The sequence below is a fragment of the Monodon monoceros genome, unplaced genomic scaffold, assembly GCF_005190385.1.
Source record: "Monodon monoceros isolate NGI ecotype Baffin Bay Population unplaced genomic scaffold, NGI_Narwhal_1 Super_Scaffold_8, whole genome shotgun sequence".
NCBI classification, from domain to species: domain Eukaryota; kingdom Metazoa; phylum Chordata; class Mammalia; order Artiodactyla; family Monodontidae; genus Monodon; species Monodon monoceros.
In genome coordinates, this window is record NW_021703785.1 from 9570417 (window position 1) to 9596902 (window position 26486).

The 26486-nt window shown below is 37.3% G+C and overlaps 1 protein-coding gene across 1 annotated transcript in view; it reads left to right on the forward strand.

Annotated features, from left to right (window-relative positions):
• The window catches only part of NALCN (sodium leak channel, non-selective), a 292250-nt gene that overhangs the window by 15744 nt on the left and 250020 nt on the right, over nucleotides 1-26486 (forward strand). The window contains exons 3-7 of the mRNA XM_029210183.1: nucleotides 1061-1243; nucleotides 9699-9782; nucleotides 11143-11282; nucleotides 11371-11499; nucleotides 22605-22759. Of these exons, the coding sequence (XP_029066016.1) occupies nucleotides 1061-1243; nucleotides 9699-9782; nucleotides 11143-11282; nucleotides 11371-11499; nucleotides 22605-22759 (691 nt within the window). The remainder of the gene's footprint in view (nucleotides 1-1060; nucleotides 1244-9698; nucleotides 9783-11142; nucleotides 11283-11370; nucleotides 11500-22604; nucleotides 22760-26486) is intronic.

The following is a 26486-nucleotide window of genomic DNA, read 5'->3' on the forward strand; positions in this document are numbered from 1 at the left end:
TATGTCCTACACATATACAGATGTATACACACACATTTATCTTTTTAATTCCTACTTCTTTAGGTTGGGGTTAAGGAAAGTCTTCAAACAGCACGTGCACTACCAGAATTGCACACAAACTTATTTTTTGGCATTTTAGGAGAGATATCTGGGCTAAATTTTTATAAAACATGTTCTCCAAAGTAAAGAGGAAAGACCATTTATTATTAAGCTTTGAAAATATAGGATGAGAGCAGATTTTAAAATATATTTTTATACAAGGGTGTTTCATATAAGATAAAATAGAAAGAAAACCCTTCTTATGGAATATGTATCAATTTATTTTAAGAAGCATTTGAGGTCTACTAGGATAGGCCACTGTGCTAGATTCCAGGGAAGTTACAATAAATATGGTCCCCGTTTCTAGGTGCTCATAGTACATAAAAAACTATGAAAGTAGGGGCTTCCCGGGCGGCGCAGTGGTTGAGAGTCCACCTGCCAATGTAGGGGACACGGGTTCGTGCCCCGGTCCGGGAAGATCCCACATGCCGTGGAGCGGCTGGGCCCATGAGCCATGGCTGCTGAGCCTGCGTGTCCGGAGCCTGTGCTCCGCAACGGGAGAGGCCACAACAGTGAGGGGCCCGCGTACCGCAAAAAAAAAAAAAAACTATGAAAGTAATAGCATATCACTTTTCTATCAATACATATATTGATTGAATCAGAATCTCCCTATATTATGGCCTTATGCCGTGGTAAGTATCAGAGCCATTGGGGTAGCCTGACCTGGTTCACATCGAAGCTTTGGCTTTTATTAATGCAGGACCACAGACAAGCCCCTTAACCTTCCTGAGTCTTAGTGTTTTCATGTGAAAATTAGGCTGCTTTGAGAATTAAACGATGTAAAATACGTGAAAATATTTAGCACGTTGCAAGTATTTAACGTGTTAGTTTCCTTCTTCCTTTTCTCCCTACTGGTGAAATATTTCCATCTCGTTATTACGTTTTCCAAATAGCATGGTTCATAACACAAGTTTAGGATATTTCGTGGCATCAAGATAGTAACTCTGGACCATCTCTGCAGTGGGTTCATTCTCTGCTGCGCATCTGTGCCATCATCAGCGTCATTTCTGTCTGCATGAACACGCCCATGACCTTCGAACACTACCCTCCTCTGCAGTACGTGACGTTCACCCTGGACACTCTGTTGATGTTTCTGTACACGGCAGAGATGATAGCAAAAATGCACATCCGGGGGATTGTCAAGGTGAGTGTTTCCATGTTATTTAAGCTGAAAACCAAAGTGCATTGAGAATCTAAATCAGTTTAATGCTTTCACATTAATTTCAGTCAAACAAAACGTCTCTTTATTTTATCAATATTGAAGTCTTTTTAAAAAGGGTATAACTCCAGATGTTGGTGAAAATATAATACATTAAGAATAATTAAAAAGTGAAGTCAATTGTATAAGGCACAAAGTCTTGGAATATCTGAGAAGGAGCTAGATGGCCCCACTGCTGACTTCGTGAAGGCCAGAGGAGGGTCTTTCATGCCACCTGTGGGGTGAGCATGCCACCTAGCCCAAGGAGGCACCTGTTGGTTCATGGAATGCAGAATAAACGTCATGTGATAAATTTGCAGTGCGAAGGTAATCAGCAGGATGTCATTCACCTGAGGCATTCTGAACATATTAAGAGGGAAAAAGAAAGGACTTGAAATGGAAAGGAATTCCAGGACTGTAACACAAGGAATGTGTAACATGAAATTGGCACCATTGGGAGACAATAAATAAATAAATAAAAGAAAAAGAAAAGGAAGAAAATTTCTGTCCTGGGATATCTCTTTCTTCTGTAACCCTAACCTTCACAGAGGGTTTTTATTTATTTATATTTTAACCTTCATTAAAAATATGTAGATGATGCTGTCTCTAAAGTATTTCAAATTGTACTATTTAGAGAGACAGTGGTATAATGAAACAGCAGATTGGGTGTTAGGGTCTGACAAATGACAGATTTGACTCAAATCCTAGCCTTTTCTTTTACTGGCTGTATCAGCATCTCAAGTGAGGTAATTTTGATGAAGAAGGGCCTTATTTTGTATAAGGGTTTCAGGACTTTAACAAGATGATGCCTAAGATACAGTTATTGGGTCAAATTTTTTGCTTCTCTTTACAATAATTCATTGTGTGCTATCTTTAAAAAGGGAGTTCACAGTCAATGCACTACTTTTTTCACTTTTAACTTTTAAAAAACTTTTTATTATGGAACTTTAAAAATTTACAGGAAAGTAGAGATTATAGTTGCAATGGATCCTGTAACTCAGCATCAACAGTTATCAGTATTTTCCCAGTTCTATTTCATTTTAAAGCAAATCTGAGAAATCAGATTATTTCAGAAACAACTTCTTATGCATCGCTGACTGACAAAATCTTTTTTTTTACATATTGCATCTAGCACAATTAACAATAATTCCTTAATGTAGGCTAATACCCCATCCGTATTCATAATTCCCCAGGTGTCTAAAATATTTTCTTTTACAGTTAGCTTCTTTGAATCAGGACTCAAAGAAGCTGTACAAAGTGTATTTGTTATATTTTAAAATCTCATTTAAGTCTCTTTAAATCCTTTAGGTCTCAGCCCCACATGCCCCGCAAAAAAATTTTCCATGTCATTGATCCATTGGGAAAGTGAGTCTTTTGTCTTGCAGAATGTTCTACAGTCTAGGTTTGGATAATTGCTTCCTGGTGGCTCTATTTAATAGTTTCTGTTTACTCCATATTCCCTGAACCTTTTTGACTGTTGACCAGTGATGTACACAGGTGTCTCTTTCACCACGTGGTCACCACAAAACAGGTTGTCAAACTTTTGGATATTTGCCAATCTGTTGGGTGGCAAATGGTAACTCGGTGTGGTTTTAATTTGCATTTCCATTTGACGGGTGAGGTTGAACCTGATTCTATGTATATAAAGGCCATTTTCAAGTTGTCATTATTTTTCACTCAAATTTTGGGCACTTTTTGTGTGTTAGGAGTATTAGCCCTTTATGATGTAAGTTGCAGTTATTTTTCCCCATTTGTCATTGTCTTTGGCTCTGCCTGTGGTTATTGGTACCACACACACTTCTTCCTGTCCCAGATCATGGGCAATCTTTCCATTCTATCAAGTCTGCTCCTGCACCTTAAAGGACTGTTTTATAGTTTTCCTCATGTAGATTTTGCACGTTTTTTGTTATATTTATGCTCTGATATTTTTTTTTTTTGCTCTTGGCGTGGGGGTCTTATCTTTTATTATGTATTCTTACTTACTGTTGTTCTTTTAAATGAAGGCTGTTGATTTCTGTTTGTTAATATTATATCCTGCCACTTTACTAAATTTACTAAATTCGTGTATTGTTTATAGTAGTTTTTCCATTCATTCTTTTGTTATTTCCATATCATCATATCGTATACAAATAAAGACAGGTTTGCCTTTTTCTTTCCAATTCTTATGCCTCTAAGTGCTGCCACTTATTTAATTGGGCCAGCTAATAATACCTACAAAATTTTAAATAGTTTTAGAGACAGTGTGCATCTCTGCTTAGCTCCTGTCTTTATTTAGAACACCTCTAATGTTTCCTAATTAATCTGAAGGATTTGCATTTTAAGTATGCATATTTTATTAAGTTAAGGGAATAAACATTAATTCCAACTTTCAAGAGTTGTACCTTGAATAGCTTTTAAATTTTGTTGAATGATGATTTTTCTCCTTAGCTCTTGTAATAGCGTGGATTTCCTAATAATTGAACTATCCTTACATTCCCAGAAAAAACTCAGCTGGGTCACGACACAGTTTTGTTCTGTTTTAATCAGTTATTTCATTATATTTGTTATTATTTTCCTTGTTTTGTCTAATCTTTGTCAGGTTTTGATGTTAGATTTTCTCTGTGTATGTGTGTGTGTGCACTTATATGCTCTAAAATAATCTGAGTAACCTTGAAATTATTTTAACTTGGAAAGTTTGTTAGAAATCCCCTGTGAAACCATCTGATTCTAGTGCCTTTTTGGTAGGACTCCCTCTTCTTTCTGTTTCTCCTAGGGAAATTGGTCTGTTTAGATTTGCTTGGTCTGTTGGGGGTCTGTTTGATGAAGTAAATTTTCTTATGAAATTATCCACTATTTAGTTTGTTTAATTTACTAACAGTGTATGTTTATTATGCACTGATTTCCAGCTAAAATATCTGTACAGCTCTTTGCCAAACAATGTGAAAACTTATTAAGAAAAGTGTAACCTGGTGCTTAAAATAGAACACGATGCATACATATACTTTATTTGGGTTGGTAGACTCAAGTCCACGTCCCCGGAAAGGCTAATGGGAAGAGAGGGAAGAGGAGGTAATGATACACTTAATGCTTATCAATTGTTAAGTATTTAGATAAACATTGCCAGCACAAGATTTAGCCCCCAAGAACAGCAGAGCTGCATGCACATCTTACCTCCTTGCAGGATTCACGGACAACTTCAATGTTTCCACTGGCACGTGTACAGATTCGCTATAGTGGTTCTTCTAGTTACATAGTGATTTGGGAGCAAGTATTTTAGCAAATGTAAATAGCAAAGATTTGTGTAGTGAGAATTCAGATAGTGAGAGATAGACCTTCAGTATTTTGTGAAAATGCTGTAATAATGGTCTGAAACAGATACAGGGGAAGGGGGCACAAAAAATAGTGAAAAAAATCTGCTTGAAGATGTCAGAGAAGTCTTGAAGAAAGAGCAATGTGAAGTGATGTCTTGAAGTGAGGAGGTGTAGTCTATGGCGGGGTTATTGGCAAAGGGAAGTAAAGGGTTTCACAGAGAGAGAAAAGCAACGCTTTGAGACACACAGGCTTGGAACACCCTGGAGCCTTGGGGCACTCTGCGTAGTCAGAAGTAGCAGACGGGATGCTCAGGGAGCAGCTGGAAGGGACCCTGTGAAGGCAGCCTGGCTGCACCATGGAGGGCCTTGCAGCCCTGCGAGGAGCTCAGGCTTCCTTCTGTGGTCAGTTAAGATGCGTGGGGCATACGAATCTGAGAGTGACACCCTCTGATTTGTATTTGAGAAGCTTACTGTGGAGGTCACACGCCCCACGCACGACAGGAGAGAGAAATTGGAGCACAGAGTCCTTCCGGCAGAAAATGTCCTTCAAATTTTTCATTAGAGGAATTTATGTGTTTAAAGGATTTCACATCTTTTATAACATTCCCCAAACTTGACTACATCTGCCAATTAATTCCTACTGCCCAATAATTTGTTTCTAATTGCCTCCCCCACTAACTCTTGTTCCAAGAAGCATTCTAGCTCACCAAATCCCTACAGGCATAAATAAAGCATTTGTGTAATACATGTTTGTGTTGCTGCAAAGCGTTCCACGTAGTGCAGACTGTGAATTCTTCAGACAATTCTCAGTTGTCTATTTTTCATCTGGCAATAGACCTGGCTAAAAGTAGCATGCATCCTCTGAGCACTGTTGAAGTAATAAATAATAATGCTAAGACACAGTGACAGATGGGCCCTGGGAACTCAGAACAATAAATCATGTGCTTATGAAACTACACCCGTGCGTATTGTTTTTTAACTGCAAACTATATCCCTATAAATGTCTTCAGGTAAATGTGTTTGGTTTCTCTGCTTGTTAAATCCTTGCATGGCAATTTAAGTTCCTCTCTTATACTGTATAATTGATTGGCAGCCTCCAAGTGTTTATCTTTATAAAAATTGACGGACAGCTCTTGAATAACTCATCTCCTCAGGCACCAGCCTGCTGATTTCTGCCCATAACTCAAATACTCTCTGCTCTCCCTTTCTTGTTGATGCAACAAACAAGTTAAAACCTTTCTTTCATGTTGGAGGCATTAAAACTTCTCAGATACCACTGGGCCTTCGTGTGTGTTCTGGTTAAACATTTTGGAAGCAGGGGAAAGGGACAATTTATTATTTACAAATATTGTAACTTGAACATTAATACAGTAGGATTTTAAAAGGATCTGGATACTGACAAATTGAATCATAGCACCATTTAACCAGTTATGGTGAAGAGTCTTTGAAAATACAAATTGAAAAAGAGGCAACTTGCTGAATACGTCAGACACAAAATGCAATATGAGATTATGTTACCGAACCAAACTTGGGTCCGCTCACCCTCCCGCGGTAAAGCCAATCTACTGACACTGTGTTGTGCTGAAGGAAAGTGCAGTGTTTATTGCAAGACCAAGCAAGGGGAGTGGGTGGCTAATGCTCAAGGACCCAACTTCCCTGAAGGGTTTCAGGGAAGGAGTTTTAAAGGCAAGGTGAGGGTGAGGGTCAAGTAGTGCATGATCAGCTCATGGAGCTGGTGGTGAGGTGACTGCCTTCTGGTTCCAACCAGTCTGGGGTCTAGGTGCTGGTGGTCAGCATGCAGTTAACTTCTTCCACCTGATGGAGGTTTTAGTATCCTTTAGTACCTCAAGGATATGGGCTCAGAATAGTATCTATAGGCCTTGAAGAGGAATTAAAAGTCTTTGACTTTGTTTTATGGCTAAACTATTATTTTGCCTTGTTTTCCTTCGTTTCTGTATTTTCTCACTTCTGTGGTTAAACTTGCTCTTTGGAGCTCTGGGAAGGCCTAGGAGGCTAGAGCTTTTCTACAAACAAGAGGTGGGGGACAGGGCAGAGTCCCACTTGGCTTCAATTATATTTCAAAGTGCCAGGTTTCAAAGTCCCTATTCTGTTTATTAAAAGGTATTTTACACTTATGGAGCCTTGGTGATTAGCAATAATGATTGATATGATATCAATTTCAATTCATATTTACAATTCAATCATATCTACAATTTCATTAAAATGCAAAAATTATATAAACCCTGACCTGGTTCCTATTTGCATGGCACATAGTCTTTGCTGATTCAAACTACACTAATCCAAGAAATATCCAAATGTTATCTCATCATTTCAACTGTGATCTCTCATGATTATGAAGGAAAAGAGTCTTAACTCTAAGGTATTGCATTGAAAGGTACTCCATCTTTCTCTTTTTGCTGCAAAGAATCATTTCTTTAAAGGAACAATTTTAGTAGCTTCAGTGAATGGATAGATGCATGGATGCATTCATGAAGCATGTGCATTGACTTCTTACTGTCTGCATTATAATCTACAGAGGCTCTAAGACATGGTTCCTGTGCTTATCTCATCAATCATTTATAATTTATATAAATGATTATATAATATTTATATGATTTATGATTTATATGATTTATATGATTTATATATATTAATATGATTTATATTATATAAATCATTTATAATATCTGCTGTATGTTGTACATGGTGCTAGGTGGTGGGAGTGCCATCCAAAATAGTCTAGTAAGTTTCAAGATGCTACTAATCTTCAGAACAAACTCAAACATTTACAGTGGGGAATAGACCTTTTCTTAAATGCAACACCAGAGAATAAATTTAGAGAAGATTTAAGTAGGAAGCCCAAACTGCCGGGACTAAAATATAAACTCATTAAACGACTGGATGGGGATTACAAAGGACTCTTCTGTAGGTTACACAGTATGAACCTTATTTATTTACATGAACTGAGTTGCTGGTGGTAGCATGATGTGTGAGCAAAAGTGCTGATCAGGGTAGGCTGTGGTCAGACCAAAGTATGGAGGGAAAAGTTGGCACAGACTGTGGGGAATTTTTCAGGAAGATGGAACAGCATGAAGAACAATGGATGCTAAAGGGCAAAAGGTTAAAAGAAAAGATGGGAAAAATCTGGGTGTTATTGGCCTTTGTATCCCAGGTCACTATAACACAGCTTATTAAAGGTTTTTATAAATAATGGACGACCCCTGGAAACAGGAACCAAAACATAATGTATAAAACTTCTGCTCAGCGGATTATTTCACTATTATACCAGACAAGTAAAAAGAAGCCAGTTTTAGTTGACCATTATGTGCCATCTAGTATGTGGTGGTTCTTACTGGGGACAGCCAGATGCCACTGTGAATTTCTGGAACATCTAAAGCAGAAAACGTTCCAGATAATGCAACTCAAATGACTTCATAATTCAGAAATAGTTTTCTACGTTATACAGTAGTAGTTTTTGCTAAGCCAGTTTTCATAATATGAGGTCATTTGAAATTCGAATGTGTTTTTATGCTTTTGTTTTATTTGGGACCCTAAATGATTTAAAATAATGCTTTTATGTATTTCAAATTATACTCCAGGGCAGCTTTGCAACATCAATTTCTTTAGCAGACAAATTTATGTAGTAAATAAAAAACAAAAATTCAGCCAACTCTGTTACTGATAACTTTACGTTGTGAATTTGTGAGGCCCAAGTTTTTCAAATTTGACTTTATTTGCACCAACTGACAAAGTGATTTTTGTTAAAGCTAAAATTTTCAACTTTTAAAAAATTTAATATTGAAAATCTATTTTAAAATATGTAACACATGACCATTAGTCAAAAGATACATGTATGGATATTCTGTGAAAATTATATCTCTCTTCTGCCTTTGGTTCTTGCCATTCTGTTCCCCTCCCAGGGAAATACCACTATTTATCCTCACTTTTTATATTTTAAATAAACCTCAATATAATGAGAAGCTCTTACCCTGTATCTAATTGAACATAATTTGTTACTAAAGCAAATTATGAGCAACAATAGAGGTTAATTGTAGTAATACTACATGCAACATTTTTTAATGCAAAATAGGAATAAAATAGTAATAGTGTTCGGGAAGAAATATTGTATAAGCTCATTCTATTTGGGTGCCTGTGTACCCAGTGATCTGTAATTATTCTCTTTCTTGCCTAATATTTACTTTTAATTGTTACTATTTTAAAATAGTTCTCTGCTGAGCCCCATAAAATTTCAGTTTTCAGTTTTGGAATTTTTTACACTTTTTAAGCAATCACAATTATGCCTAGCTCTTCAAATAAAGATCAAGTGATATTTTTCTCTCACTTTTTGCTCAACATACAAGTAAAGAACACATTTGTTTACTAAAAGTCAATTTGAAAATATATACTTTAATTTTTCTGTGTAACACTTATCAACATAATATACTGTATATTTACATGTTTAAAAAGTTAACATTTAAAAACATTTTATAAAATAATGCATTCTAATGTCAGAGTAGACTCACAAGTAAAAAATGAAAGTAGTATGTCTTCCTTATCTTTCTTTTACATTTAAAATCCCAATTAAACTTAAGTCGCTATATGTTTATTTTGAAAATGAAGGCAAGTTTCTTCATCTTCACTTCTAATTCAGTTCAACATGAATTCCTGGCTAATTTTCCACTAATGATGGTTGTTCCCAGAGATTTGAAGTCCTTCACTGACCACTGTGTGCTCAATGGCCAGTGAAGGACTAACCTTTGTTCTTATAGGAAGAGGCGGCTTTAGGACCTAAGCAGCCTATTAAGTAGGATGGTCTCTGGTTCCTTATGTGGTGGACTCTGTGTGGCTAAGAGAAAAAATAGTGATGTTTTACCTTTGCACGAATTTAAAATTTTACATGCAAAGTTCTGCAGTTACTTGTGTTTTATAAATTATTTTCCTCATATATAATACCATTTAAAATGCTAAAAGTGTTCCTTTGGAAAGTCTGCTCAATTATGATACAAAAATTGTAGATAGCTTATACTGAATTAACACTTGATTATTCCCTCCACAGATGTTTTTTGAAATTATTCATTTTGTCTGATAACCCATGTGAAATTTATTTTTAGGGGGATAGTTCCTATGTGAAAGATCGCTGGTGTGTTTTTGATGGATTTATGGTCTTTTGCCTTTGGGTTTCATTGGTGTTACAGGTAATTAAACACTTTTAAATTACAAGGGGGTATTTTCCAAAATGGGCATGATTTTACATTGAAAATCTAAATAGATATATTAAAGAGTATATATATATTTCATCCTGCATATTAAATGTGTTCTTTTCCACTTAATAACTATTGTATGATTGACAAACATTTCCTAATTATCATCTTGCCTCTACTGGTAAATGGAATTCTTTTTCATCTTTTTCATAGTATTTTTAACCCTTTCACCATTACTTTGTGTTCTAGATACTCAAAAAGTTCCACCAAAGACCATGTGATTGTGTAATTTCCCAAAACATGATTTGTTTAATGTTTATTGGTTTTAAAAAGCCTAACATTTTAATCATTGTCAGTCACATTTTTGAATTATTTCTCAATCAGAAATAAAAATTAGTACCATATGAGATTATTTCTTATTAAGCAGATGTTAGAAATATATTCATTGAAATAAAGGAAAGAACATGGAGTGAGGTTTCTGTATTTGTAGAATAAAAATTTGAATTTAAAAATTAAAATTCCAGTCCTTTATGTGACTGAATTCTCACTAAAAATAGCTAAAATAATATAAATACATTGGGATAAATATTTGTTAACATAAAATGCTGTATTGCTAATAGAAAACACCTTACTATGAGAAATGGGGAACATAGATTAAAAAGGCCTGAAGGACGGATTTTATTGAAAACCAGTAGAATTCATTCCCATGCATTCATTCAGGCTTGATTTTGCATTTAATTCAACTGAAGTTACTGTATTCTTCATTTTTAAAAAATCAGAATAAAATAAATTCATAGTGCATCCTGCAAACTCATCATGGTGCTTATTGATAAGCTGTCCTTATTTTTATAAAGCTCACCTCTCCAATAATTAATTTCATCCTACATTTAAAATATGTTCTTTTCCATTTAATAACTATTGTATGATTGACAAACATTTCCTAATTATCATCTTGCCTCTACTGGTAAATGGAATTCTTTTTCATCTTTTTCATAGTATTTTTAACCCTTTCGCCATTACTTTGTGTTCTGGATACTCAAAAAGTTCCACCAAAGACCATTATTAGTGAGGAAGGCTTAGCATGCTTATTCTGTATTCTACGTTGGCACTTTGTAATAAAAACTGTGCCTTGATGGATTATACAGGAAATGAACAAGATTAACGACACTTTCATTAGTTTATGTATTTGTTTCTCTTAAGAAAGCTATAGCTTCAAAATGTACTCCAAAGAAAGTTGATTTCGGTGGAAGATAATGCAGGGCACAGGATGAACCTCTGATGCTGTCTGTATAGTCCTGACTACAAGCATTGCTAAGCGAAAGTCTGAATTGTTTGTTCACCTCTGAATTTGCAGGTATTTGAAATCGCTGATATAGTTGATCAGATGTCCCCTTGGGGCATGTTACGGATCCCACGGCCACTAATTATGATCCGGGCATTCCGGATTTATTTCCGATTTGAACTACCAAGGACCAGAATTACAAATATTTTGAAGTAAGCACTGCTTTTACGTAAGTTAAGGGGATAGGTTTATGATTTTTTGGGGTAAGTTTTACCTACTTTACCTATTTTTTCCCCCTAGGCGATCAGGAGAACAAATATGGAGTGTTTCCATTTTCCTCCTTTTCTTTCTACTTCTTTATGGAATTTTAGGAGTTCAGATGTTTGGGACATTTACCTATCACTGTGTAGTAAATGACACAAAACCAGGGTAAGTTTATCTACTAACTGCATTTTTTAAAAAATAGATCTTTATTGGAGTATAATTGCTTCACAATACTGTGTTAGTTTCTGTTGTACACCAAAGTGAATCAGCCATATGCACACACGTGTCCCCGTATCCCCTCCCTCTTGAGCCTCCCTCCCACCCTCCCCATCCCACCCCTCTAGGTCATCAAAGCACCGAGTTGATCCCCCTGTGCTGTGCTGCTGCTTCCCACCTTTATCTAGGTGATTCCTAAGGACTTTTCTGCAGTTCTCATGAGAAAAACCTCTGTCTCAATTTTTAAAAAAGTATTTTTGTGCCCTCTTTGTTCTGTATTCTCTGCTTCAAAATTGTTTTGTGCAAATGTTTAAGACAAATACTCAAGACAAGCCAGACTGAAAAATGTAACCCTGTGGGAAAGTAGATTCAGCGAATTCAAAGTGTACATTTAGAAAGTTTCCTCAGCGTGGGAACATAATACCGTCAGGTTATTTTCATATCTTATTTAAATAAGGTGGGAATGGAAAATGGTATAACTACTTTGAAAAACAGTTGGGCAGTTTCTTAAAAATTAAACAGACATCTACCATATATCCCATTCATTTATTCCTGGGCTTAACCAAGAGAAATGAAAACTTATGTCCATACAAAGACTTATACATAGACTTATGTATGCTTATACATACAAAGGCTTTATTTGTAATAGCCCACTTTGGTAACACCCCAAATTTCCATCAACAGGTAAATGGATTAACAAATTGTGGTATATCCATGTAATGACTACTATTTAGCAATAAAAGAAGTATGAGATATTGATATACATAACATCTTGTGTCTCAAGATAATTACATTGAGTAAATGAAACTAGATGAAAAAGAGTACATATTCTGTGGTTCTATGTATATAAAATTCTAGAAAATGCAAGCTTGTCAATGATGATATAAAGGAAATCATTGGTTGCCTGGGAATAAGGGTTAGGGTAGGAGAAAGAGATGACCAAGGGGCACTAGAAAACCTTTGGGATTAGTCAGTATGTTCATTTTCTTGAGTGTGGTTCTGTGCATATGTCAGAATTTATCAAGCTGTTCTTTTTAATATGTGCAATATATTGTATGTCACGTATACCTTACTACAACTGATTTTCATCATATGGTAAGGCAGTTTTCCCCGCACTATTTATTGTGTGTCATTACTCACAGAATTTAACGCTACGTTTCTCATTTACTAATTCACTGTCTATATTTGGGTCTGTAACTATAATCTCTACTGTGCCTGATTGACCTGTTTGATGATCCCTTCACCAATATCACGCTCTGGAGCTCGTTTAAATTATAATATGTCTGTATGCCTGGGAGTCCCATTTCCTGCTCCCAGACTCACATGGGCTTAGGACCCTGTCTTCTGCTTCTTGTAGGCATTGAAACCCAAGCTCATGGCTGCTGGGCACTTAGTCCCCATTGAGACCACCATTTAGTCAACTCATGTATTTCCCTTCCTCTAGTTTTTAGTTTCCTCTTACATGTTGCCATTTTGGAATGTATTTTTCTTTCTTCTAAGCCCAGATATGCATTTTTAAATGTTAGTGTTTATCCAACAGATCTAGCTGTTTGTAGTGGAAGGAGCTAAATTTAACGTAGTCCATCTTGCTAGAATTAGCACTCTGGCACTCACAGCTGTTTTTTTCCCCATTTTCCTCATTACACTGTGAGGTCCTTAAGGATACATTTGGGAAAGGGTCGATAAGATTCATTTCCCTGTGGTCAGTACCTAGTATCCTAGCACAGAGTAAGTACTTAGTAACTATTTATTGACGGCATGGTTAATAATGTGTTATATTTAGACAGATAATGACAACTTTATGACAAATTGATAAAGAAGAGGAAATAAAAAAAGAACAGAGGAAGAAAAGCAAGTTGCTAAAAGTGACAAAGGAGAAATTGTTAAAAAATAGAAAAGCAACGTTAAAAGCAGAGGATAGCAGTGAATTAGTACAAACACAGGATAGGAAAGTTGAAGGAAGTGGTGAGTAAGGGAGTTGACTTGTGTGGGTGAGGGAAGAAATGCGTGGAAGGAAACCTGTAGGTAGTTTTTTTTTTTTTAAATGTATGTGGGCTGTAGAATATGTCTAGATTGTTCCATGAATGAATATGAGGGTGGAAAAACATCGTGTGGGCAGAGACAATAGACGTAGAAGTGAAGAAAAGAGAAAGCTTCTGGGTAAGGAAGCAGCTGTGTTCTAACCGCAGTGAGTTTAGGAGGCTGGTTTAGAGTTCCCATTTTATTAAAAACCAAGTTGAAAGGCAAGAATTCTCAAACTTGTTAACCCAGCTAGGAGATCAGGCATCATGCTGCAAACTTAACTTTGACACAGAAAATATAATACAAATAGGGCAGACAGGTATGAGTGTCATCTGAACTCATGGCCTTTGAATCATTCAGTAAGTCCTCTTAGCCAGCTCCATGCTGTACTCTGTTCTCAAAAATGAGTGTCTGAAAAAAATGTTAAAAGACCTCTCATATTCTATTAGCTCCAGCTCATTACGTTATCCTAAAAAAAAGGAGTGCACTGGGAAGAATTTCATATGTGTTGGCAGACTTTTCAGTTACTCGAGACATAGCAGTTATAGGGAGATGTCTGCGTTTTCTCTTTCTTATATTTGTAAAATCTGCCCAATGGCTATGTACACACACATGGATTTTGCCTTCTCTTTATGTGATTCTTAATTTACTATTTGAGAAGAAAATACATAATTGGCCACATGGTTTTATGAGCAGTGTTACTGATGAAAACAATTTTCATAAGTTTGATGACTTATTTCAAGGACCAATCATTTCCACCATTTTTCTTTTATATTTTCAGTTCAGTGTTAACTGAGTTTTAAGGTCTCGCTCATTAGCAGAAAAACCGTCAATACAGTTTTACCGTTAGTTCCAGCCCAGACATTAATTTGCTTTCTTTTTAGAGACTCAAACAGGGTCCAAAGTCAGAATGAAACATATAAAAATCCCCATTTAAAAGAATTTCCCAACTTTTTTCTTTCCTTTTGTTGCTTCTTAACTAGGAATTTCTCATAAACATCTCTGAGTCAGATATTAAGCTTTGGTATGATGGTTGTGTTTCCAGAGATAAGTGTTGCCAGTTGCTGTCATGACCTCATTTCTCTTCATCATCGTCCTTTAACAATTGTTCCAACCTCTGCTTAATTTGCATGCACTGTAGCCTAATAACGGGAGAGCTTTCAGGCAGAGATGCGCCTGTTCAGAAACCTGTATGTCCTAGGTTTCACGGCTGACCTCCAGAACTGATTATGTTTAATCTGTGAAGCAAACAGGATAAATAAGGAAGGAATTCAATACATGGAATTTTGCTTTTGAATGGAGCTGATTTCTTATAAAGCAGATAGAAGGGCATCTCAGCTGTGTCCTCTGTAGCATTACTAGTAAAGCTTTAGCTTCTTCTCTGGTAATGAATTGTGACCTAAGGCAATTATGGAAGAAGTAATGGGATTTGACTAAGCAAGGCAGTTCATATCCTAAAGAGAGCTGAGGAGGGCAGTGGCCTGTGGCAGAAACAGGTGTTGCAAAATGCCAAACGTGCTGGCAGAAATCTCCCTGAAGCTAAAAGAGGAACATGTAAAAAGGAGCTGGTAGGTGAAATAGAAAAGGTGAAGATTTACCTGACACCTGATTATCATTCCTGAGAAAGGAGAGAAATTTATTCATAGCTTAGTATCAAATAATGACATCTCATCCCCAAGATTGAGATAATTAGAAAAGCTTTAAGGTAAGGAAATGTAAATGTTAAGTTCATAAAAGTTTACTATGTGGAGAGAGGATTCAACCACGAGTCTGGGTGAATATTTGTAATGACTGGACCATCAGCTTTAAGACCCAGAGCTAGGGGACCAGACGTCACAGGCACCCAGGACAATCCTGGTGTATCCCTGTTGCTGCAGAGTAATTACTAATAACTTCCTTTGTGATCTCAGGAGAGCCTCAGTATGGACAATACATTTTATGGTTACCCCACCCAACGGCAGTTTTTAGGACTTAGTGGTATTTTATAAAATATCACTAAGACTTAGACCAGAGACAATATAAAGCCAGATTTGGGGCAGTTTTCTATTGCTGGTCCAAATAAAAAATTTTAAAGTTTTCCCTTTAGGGTACTTATAAAATAAATGAATGATTGTCTTATAAATTCCGTTCACAACATAACGAGGTTTTTTAAAAATGGAGAGGTCAGAAGAATTAAAAATAGAAACATGGGACTTAGAATATTAATTTTTAATTTCCATGGATTTATCAAGAGAGGATTTTGTAGAATATGTAAAATCATAAGTGCCTCAAATTCATGCAAAGGTCTGTGAAGTCTTCTTGATTAATATTTAAACTTCTTTTGAAAAGATGAAAAAAGACTACTCTATTTAACTTACAGGGTTCAGGCTGAGATATCTGCCAAGTGGGAGATATAAGAACAAGTTTGGATATTGGAAACATTTTCTTTAATATTTAAGAAATGAAAGTACTCTGATGATATATGTAGATTTCTAAATAAATTAATAGCAATGATTCTGGAGCACCTATTATGTCTCAGATATTTTGCTTGTAACTACTTTTTAGAACAATCTGAAAGGATTATTTCCCCCATTTTGCAGATGAAGACACAGCCTCAAAGAGGTTAAATAATGTGTCCACATGGTAAACGAGAGAGCTGGGATTTGAACTCCCAGCCCATGCTTGTGCCACCATTTAACCAACCTCTGCGATATTATAATCCCACATTCATAAACCTATTTCACATACAGACCCACATCCGTAACCATAAACTCTTCATAATATATGTCGTAGAGAAAATTAAAACCATATTACACCTGGTTTCTATCTCTATGTTGATGTTATATTCCAGGGGGTTCAGTCTCATCTGAATCTGTAAAATAGTGATATGCAATATATTTGTATTACTCCATATATCTCTTTTAAATTGGTTGTGCACATGCATCTCAAAGATGCAGACCACTTGAGCCACCAGTTAGATTAACCTTTCATATGATGATAATGGTTTAAAATTAAATATAAGAAAATATCTGAGGGAGTTCCTTGGTGGCCTACTGGTTAGGATTCTGGGCTTTCACTGCCATGGCCCAGGTTCAATCCCTGGTCAGGGAACTGAGATCCCACAAGCCGTGTGGCATGGCCAAAAAAAAAAAAGAAAATATTTGAGAATCAACTAAACTCCCATATGAAAAGTTAACACCTGTGTGATTTTCACCAAAAGAGCAAAAGCATTCGTGAGAGTCTTCAGGATAAAAAAAGAAAATCCTACAGTTTGAAAAGGGTCTAAAAGAAATTGAGTAATTTATTTTGGTCAATTACACTATAGCACTTCTTTTGATCTTATGTTTACTTCCCCAAAAGAGGATAATGTAATAATATAGATTTTATTATTAATATGATTAATAATATATTTATTATATATTATAATCATATGCAATGCTAATTTATAATTATTATATTGTAATTAATATGTTAATAATTATAGTAACTAGTTAATATAATTATTAATATATGACTCCTATTTATTGTTAGTGGAAATAACCTTCATTGAACAACTGATATCTGTTATTTTCTCATTTAATACTCGTAACAATCTGGTAAGTTGTGTTCTACTTTTACATTCCTTATTACAGAGAAGGAAATTGAAGCTCAATTTCCTTAAAGAAGATGTCTAAGATGAAACAGCTTGGAAGTGCCAGAAGCAAGGTTTAAAACCAGATCTCCTTGACACTGATTTCTGTGCTTTTAAATATTTACTGTAATTCTGTCAATATGTGAGGTGATCTTCAGCATGTGTGTCTCCAGAGTATTTGAGTAAAACCTTTAATTCTTCTTTGGTTACGAGAAGCGCATGCTTAGGAGACAAGTTCTAAATGGGCTGTATGAGTAAGTGGTTAAGGCTACCTGTTTGAGGGCTGAGTTCTCAGATGATGCACTGCCACTTCGGAACGTACTGCGTGAATGTGAAATGAAGAGCCTGCCGATCCAGCCCCTGGCAAAGAGTGTTGACTGTAGCTGCCTTCGTAGACATCATATGTAGTATCATTGTGATGTCTCAAGTTCAGCCAGACCAGCCTGCTTTTCCCCGGGATAGAAGCCGCACCAGCATGCCATGACTATAGCAGAACAAGCATTCCGTTTCGGGAATTCATTTCTAGGGTTAGCTCTCTTAAGCAGAGAGAAATAGAGTCAGTAGGGTGTATACGTATAGAGAGAAAAAGAGATTTATTTAAGCAGTTGGCTCATGTGATTGTGGGGACCAGCAAGACCAAAATCTTCAGAGCAGGCCAGCGAGCTGGAAATTCCAGCTGGAGTTGATATTGAAGTCCTGAGTCCAAAGGCAGTCTGGAGATAAAATTCTTTCCTCTTTGGAGACTTCTCTCTTAAGGCCTTCCACTAATAGGATGAGGCCCACCCACATTATAGAGGGTCTTCTGCTTTACTTAAAGTCTACAGATTTAAATGTTAATCACATCTAAAAAACACTTTCATGGCAACATCTAGACTGATGTGGACCAAAGATCTGGACAACACAGTCTATCCAAGGTCACAAATAAATTTAGCCTATAAATTTAGACTGTGTCAGGAGCTGTATGAAATTGAAAGTTACACTGGGCAACAGTCGAGTTAGGAAGAATCCAATGAAGAGTTGACCACACAAACATGAGTGACACGGGTCCCAAGTACCAGAAATGAAAAGCGTGGGTGCTTTGAGAATTTCTAATAGGGAAACCTAACCCAGTCTGAGTGACTTAGGGTGGCTCCCCTGAGAAGGTGACGTTCAGGCTGGGCCCTGAAGGCTTAAAAAATGGGACTAATGAAGCAAAGATGGGAGGAGAGATTTCCAAGCAGGGAGAAGGTTCTGCAGTAGATGGAGCTCATGGAGAGCTGGGGGAAGACAAACGTGGTTGGATGCTAGGACATTTGGAGGAGCAGGAGCCAGGTCCTTCACGGTCTTGTAGATCATATTAAAGATTTGTCACTGACCGACACAATGTAGGACAGTGATTATGAAAAGCCTCTCTGCATGCTCTGTGACAAATGGATAAGAAGGGCTGAGAGAGGCTGCAGAATGACCAGTTAGGAGGCCGGATTCTGGTGCAGGTAGAGGTGGACATGGAGAGTTGAATGAACCCAAAAGATATTTTGGAGGATATTTAGGGAACATGATGATTAGTTATAAGGGTGACAGGAGAATAAGGTATCAAGGTGATTCCAAGATATCCGGATCGCTCAACACTTTGGATGGTGGTGCTCTGGTGCTGCTTGTGATGAGAGGGAACGTTGGCAAAGGGTCTGAGTTTAGTATGGGGTCCATAGAGTTGGAGGTGCTTGTGGTGTAGCAAAGTGGAGAGATCTAACAGGCAGTTGGACATGTAGCTCTGGGACGCTAAAATGGCATCTAAGATGGTAGAGAATTGAAACTATGAAAGTGGACTTAATTGCATAGGGAGAGAGCATCATGAAAGCCAAGGACCAAGCTCAGAGCAACTCAGTACTGAAGGTGAATTACAGGAGGAGGAGATGGAAAAGGAGAATGACCTGAGACATATGGACAGAACTAGCATCTTTAAAGCCAGCCGCGTTGCGTCTCTCTGAGCCTTCCTTTCCACACAGGCACAGTTCTCTAACCACAACCGGAAAAGGCTTTCCACATTGAAGAACTTGTGCGATTAGGTGGGGCCCACTTAGGTAATCCAGGATGATCTCCCCAACTCAAGAGTTTTAGCCTTGTTCACATCTGTACCTTAATTCCTTTTTGCCAGGTAAGATAATATATTCACAGGTTCTGGAGGTGAGAACGTGGATGTCTTTAGGGGGCTGTGAGTAAGAAAGTATTGATTCCCACTTAAGCATGAATGGATATTTATTATGACTGGGAGAATCATTGTCTCTATTTAGGATATGGCTGGTTGGAGCGAGAATTTCAGCCCCCTGAAAGTGGCGGGGGTTGGGGGAGGTGGTGGTGGGATGAATTGGGAGATAGGGATTGATATATATACACTAATATGTATAAAATGGATAACTAATAAGAACCTGCTGTACAAAAAAATAAAATTCAAAAATTCAAAAAAAAAAAAAAAAGAAAAAAGAATTTCACCCCCCCTAATTCCAGAGAGCCTCTTGTTCTATCCTGACTATCTGAGGGAAAATGAACGAGGAAGTAATTAACAGTAACAAATAAAAATAAAATCTACAAGATTCTTGTTAACTGAGAAAATGAAACTAAGATAAATAACCAGTAGATATTCTGAAACTCATGATGTTCATCTCAGTTTTTAGAAAGGATATTTATCATGTGGTTTTAGATACGTAAGTTCCAGAGCAATTAATCATCTAATAAATATGTCTCTAATAAGCATCCTCTAAGAGCTTGATGTTGGCAAAAATAACGTGTTTCAAATCTGCTGCCTCTGAAGCCAAAAGATTTCAAAATACTATCTGTGCTGGTGAGGGTTGTGCTTCAAATGGGAATCAGTACTAGTATGAAAGAAAAAACAAGTGGAATCAAAGAGGAAAAATACCCTGATATTTATAAGTTAATGAAAATGATCAAAATAGTTAACAGTTATTGAGTGATTAACTTATTTCCAGTGCTATTCTGAGAGTGGTACATTACCACATTTAATCATTAAGACCCCCCCACACAAGGTAGGTATAATTGCCGTCCCCATTTTCGAAATGTGGAAACTGAGGCTGTCCATGCCAGGGCTAGGGGTTCAATCTAGGGAATGTACAAACTTCAAACTATAAATTACAATAGGTCACACCTAGCACTTATTGTCTACCAAGTGCCTGTTTTAAGTATTTTACAGACGTAACATTTTCCCCACAGCTCCTCGAAGGAAGTATTTTCCCACCATCATAGAGATGAGGAAACTGAGGCACAAATTGGTGAAGTCACACACGTAGTAAGGGCTGAGCCGGAATTCACACCCAGCAGACTGGCGCCAGAGTCCAGTTATCCAAATAACTGAAAGATGATGTTTTTTGAAACTGTTTTGTGTAGACAGAGTGTTTTTGTCGGATATTCGCTGCTGTTGTCTTTTTAAAGTATTGGAAGTGAAAAAAAATTACTGATTTTGATGGGCTAGTACACTTTCCCCTTCCAGCACTTCACCTTACCTTCCTCACGAATTAAGAACTAGGTCATCTATAAGGTTTCTTTCAGCGGCACAATTCTGTGAACAAAATGCTTTCAGGGTCACGTACCAAAATTCCTTCTATTCTTTTGAGAATCCTTTATTGTTGTGTTTTCACATGCCAGGATTTATGTTACAGTTCATTATTGTAATGACTAATAATCATTTATAGTAAGCATTTATTGAGTGCTTGAAACACGCTAGGTGCTGTGATGAATGCATTACTTGGTTTATTTTACTTAAAGCTCACACAAGCTTCTCTCCCTGTTTCACAGATGAGGAAACCGAGCTTAGAAACATTTAAAATTATTCAAGTCACACAGCCAGTCAATGGCAGAGCTTAGAACCAACCCAGAAAGCCTTCCTCTGAAACTCTGAAGCCCAGTCCCCTTCCCACTTTGTTCTGATGTGTGGGTACAAACTCAAGAACATAGAGTCAGGCTAGACTTAAGCAAAGATGCATCATTTGGCCTGCGTATAAGAATGTAAAAGGAGGGGAAATAAGTGACGTGTGTGCCTAAAATCATATCTTTCTGATACAACCAAGTGGTGATGTCCACAAGCAGAGCCTTTCCTTTTGCATGTGGGGTCCAAAGGACCAGCTTAAAATATGACAATTATTTAAACATTCCCTGAGATGTATTGACAAAGTAGCTCACTTGCTGCTAACAAAGAGCAGAACCCTGAAGGAGTAAACATAGAAGTTTGTTTTGACTGAGATGGAACTGGGCAGTGTATTACCAGGGATTGTGTGCATGTGTGTGCGTTAAGACTAAAATTGTGTATGTCTTTGTAGGAGATTGTGTGTGTGTGCACATGGGCATGGTGGCCTCAAGCAGCTAAGGGATCGTGGAGAGTTAGGCATCATACTCTAGAGAAAACATGTTATATAAGGGGAAGTGGCCAATTGAATATAAGAAGATATTAAAAAAAGCAATGTGACCCAACACATCTGCCTCAATTTGGCCATAAGCAGAGGAGACTGAGACTGTCCTAAGGTTGGTCCCCATTTAGGAAATGCCTGGAAACATTGATATAGTGGGAAATGACTATAATAAAGTCATGGGTTTGTAAGGTTTGTGGAATCATCTAGCTTAAACTTTGGCCCCTACACAAGCCATGTCAGTCATCTCAGATAGCCCCTATTTGGGGCCCATTTTAAGCTCCCAGAATGAGATTCCACAATCACCTTTCCAGTGGTTACCTGTACTCACTACCAAGAAAGCCATTACACGTCTAAATCCTTTCACATCAACTTAATGTCCAGTGTGTCCTCCGGAAAGATGAAAAGTAATTATATCACCAACTACCTAAAAAAAAAATAAATAAATAAAAACCTGTAATACTCCTGGAGCTATCACTAAATCAGCCCATAATCTCTCTCTTTCCAATGTGATATCTTTAATTCCTTCAGTCTCACTTTATTTATCTGGTTTTTTTCCTAAACTGAACATCTGACAACCCAGAAGAAGGCCAAGTATCACTTATGAGACTTACAGTACTTTTGTACCATATAGAGAGTGATTGTCATCATTTACTGTTGCTTAGAAGTGAAGTAACATTTGTGCCCATAGTAGGAGAAGGATTTGTGGATAACAAGGAGTCCCCAGACAAGTTAACATTCCTTGCAAATCTACAGAAAAATTCCTTCCTTCGCTTTTTCTGAGTCTTGGTCTTCAATGACAAAAACCGTCATGGCGATAATGTTCTTACAAAGAGCTTCTGTGTGGATGAATCAGGTATCGTTTGAGAATGTTCATGGCATTAATGTTATGAATACCATTCATGAATCAGGAATCTTAAATCTGTGTCCATATACAGCAGTTACTAATGAAGAATGATTACATTATGCATTTTAATCCACACTTACACTTGTTGAAATTGTCTGATCCTTTTCTGTGTTGTTTGCAGAAATGTAACCTGGAATAGTTTAGCTATCCCAGATACACACTGCTCACCAGAGCTGGAAGAAGGCTACCAGTGCCCCCCAGGATTTAAATGCATGGACCTTGAAGATCTGGGACTTAGCAGGCAAGAGCTGGGCTACAGTGGCTTTAATGAGATAGGTCTGTCTTACTGATAAAACACCTTTTCAGTTTCTATTTTACAATGTTTATGAAATGGAGAAAATAGTTGTATAATTGATATTTTATGTTCAGACTGGCTGTAGTTTTTAAGAAACACAACTGTAAGTTTTAATATATTCTCCCTTATAGTCTATAACATACAGTCTGTGTCTGTATATTCAGCAGTGTCTGTATAGACTTAAATATCTCTCAATTCTTAATTATAGCATTTAAAACTATTTGTCTGTTGAGTAAGGTTCGGGGTTGTGGACTCAAAGAACCCCTTGAGTCAACAAGACTTGGTTTCCTTCCACATTTAACTAGTAGGCAAGGTAAGTCTTAAGTAACTGGAATACTAGACATTGAGGAGTGCGTGAGAGCCAAAAAGTAATTCTGGAACAGGATACAGCTAGTGAAATACTTAATGAATGTGCATCAACTATATAACAGAGGTATGGGAAATGCTTGTATGTGAATATGATGTGCCAAACGTGTACATTGATTTGTGACTTGTCCTATTAAGTCCTGAAACGTGCCGTCACGCACAGTAAAGAAAGAACTTGGCATCTGCCATTTAGTTGGTATCATTGCATTTGTTACAATTCCATGCAAGTTGCACATCTTTCACGATTGAAGCAAAAAAACATGGGATTCTAAACAATTATTTTATGCTCTGAGAATTTGTCTCAGTCAGCTCAGGCAGCCATAACAAAATATCGTAGACTGGGTGGCATAACAACAGAAATTTACTTCTTACCAGTCTGAAGGCTGGAAGTCTGAGATCAGGAGGCACCATGGTTAGGTCTGGTTACCCCTCTCCCTGGCTTGCAGATGGCTGTCTTCTCTCTGTGTGCTTATGGGATGGGTTGGGGGGAAGAGAAAGAGAGAGAGTGGGGAGAGAGGGAGAGAAAGCTCTCTGGTCTCTTCTTATAAGGACACTAATCCCATCATGAGAACCCCACGCCTCACAACCTGGCCTAAACCAAATCAACTTTTAAAGGCCCCACCTCCTAATGCCATCACACTGGAGGGTTAGAGCTTCAATATATGAATGGCAGGGGCTGAGGGAGTGGACGTAAACATTCAATCCATAGCAGAATTGTTGGAGTCATTTGAAAAAATTTAATTTTTTCTTGAAGTTTTAAGGCCCAGGTACATTTAAGAGAGTTCTAGACACTTTTACCCAGGTCCTAAGAGGAAAGTCTTTCAGTGTGTAACGGGATGGTGGCTGTGCTCTTTTGGAAGCCAAATCTACTTATTTTTAATCTGTCTTTTGGTGTGATTTCACTTCTTAATGGGCCAGCTGTACAATGGGGATCTCATAGCCAGGAAAGAGTGCATCACCCCTGTCTACCCAGGAGGGAAACTGGTTCAAACCCAGCCCATCCACCTTCACACATCAGACAGAGTGGCTGATAAATCCTATTCCCACCCTGGCCTTCGGTCGTAGCAGCTCCTGGATAGTGTTATGCAGGATGGCATAATGAACTCTGGGATAAGTGTTTGAATTTCAGAAAGAACATGTGAAGATCTTGCACTGAGTGAGGAATATGTTCTAGATATATGAACTAAACCACAAGGCTACAGCCTTTGGACTGAATATAATACTGAAATTGGGCTGAAAGAAACATAAATAGTTGGTATTTTTAAAGAGTGCATTTTGCAAATAAATCCCTAAATTTTGTTCTTATATATTTAGTATGCCCTCATAGTAAATCTCCAACATCGTATTGATAGTTAGATGGGCATTCTTCTTTTGGCCAATGATACAGTTTTCTGGTTCATAAAAATTTAGAAGCCAACAGAGGTAAAGCATTTTAATTTGCTGTCTCTCTTATACTTCCCTGGCTTTGGAACCAATCTTACATCCTTCCCCCTGTCTCAAAAGTGCAAAGATTATGCCAGTGACTTTCAGGCATGAGCAGGAAATCACAGGTGTGGTGTGGGAGATGAGATATGTTATAGATTTAGTAACCTGCTCGGAGCAAGCTCCAAGCTGGGGCAGGACTAGAATGCATGGCTGGTGAGAGCCTGTTGCTCTTTCTTTTAGGGGCTGAGTGTGCCCATGTCTTGTATGGAGAGTGGCCAGCATTCAAGAATTAGGCTGTCCTTGCACTAGAAATCTCCAAGCCTTTAAAATCATGTTGCTAAATCAAATCTCCCCCTGACCATTTTAAATGCAGCAGTTGTGCCTAAACTCCAACTGCTGCATTATATTAAAGTGGATTTATCTTTTTTTTCACTGTGACTTACAGTAGCTTCAACTAATGTAGGGGACAATATCTCTTTGAGCAAGGAAGTCTCCTTCTAAAGCATGTGGGCTTAAGAAGCCCAGTTGTAGGAGGGAATTGCCCTGGAGGGTGGTAAGCTCCCACAAAGGCAGTAATCTTACTGTAGCTCTACTGTTTATTTGCACATTGATCTCCCAAGGATTTAAGCTCCTGGAAAACAGGAAGCACATCTTTTTATCTTCATGTCTCCAGGGCCTGGAGCAATGCCTGCTTGGTAGGAAACCCTTTATAAATATTTACTAATGGACCAAAGTATGTGCCCTTTTGAATTCGTAGGTGACACATCATATTTGTATTAGGATGTAGAGTCATAATAGAGAATTAAGTTGTTTTCTCATTGTTCTTTTCCCTGATTTCGTCTGCTTTTGTTGGCAGTGTTCATTCTTCCTCATGACTTCCCTTTCTGTACAAGCTTAATTTGGTCTATTTGCTTCTTTTTCTCAAACGATGATTGAATTCAGCATCATTGTAGCACTAGTGGTTAGATAATGAAAATGTTGGCTTTGAACTGTAATCAAAAAATGTTAACATGGTCACTATAGTTTAGATTGAAATTGGTAACTATTTCCTGATATTATGTATCTATGTAGATACACAAACTAGTGTTTTAGATTATTTTGAAAGTTCTTATGGAAACAAAAGACAATGTTTCACCAAAACGAGGAAATTAATTTTATTAGGCACATGTGATCATCTCTTTCTGCATGCAGCTAAATTTAGAACATAATTAGGTACCTAACTGTGTATTTAAATTTGCCCAGTGTACTCTCTATATAAGTAATCATGATTAATTTAAAAGGAGCATGCTTCCTTTTCTTACTAGTCCAAATTATCATGCAATACATTGAATTTCAAGCATTTATAAAATTTTATTTATATTAGCTTCATGTCTCATTAAAATTTAATATTGATGATGTTGAAAAACTCAATTTTTAAAACTATATTAAGAGCCAGAGTCATTAGGTAGAAGAAATTACAAAGAGCCCCTACTGTAAGATTGCGGAGTAAAGAGACCTTTTCGTCTCTAAAATCATCCAAACATCAAGGATACTGAGAAACAGAAATGCAGTTTCCATATTTAAGGACTCTGAAAAGTTTATAACTGTAAACCCCAATATCAGAGGGCCAGGTGTCTAACAGAAAACTTCCCGAAAAGAGTCTGGCTACTGAGGACCTCAGAGCCGAAAGAAGACTGGCGTTCTACAACAACCAGTGTTCATCGTTCATTCAGTTTAAAAATTCAACAATAAAAATTAAATTATAGAAAATAAAAGTAAAATGAAATAAAAAAAGTGTTCCCACAGAAGCAGAATAGTCCTCTCTTCGAGTCAGGGCATCACTGTGTAGCTGACGGTAGGAGTTTTCTGGAATTCCTTGTGGCATCACAGAGGAGAGGCCCTTATTCTGCAGGCAGCTGGGAGAGAGAGAGCTGTGGG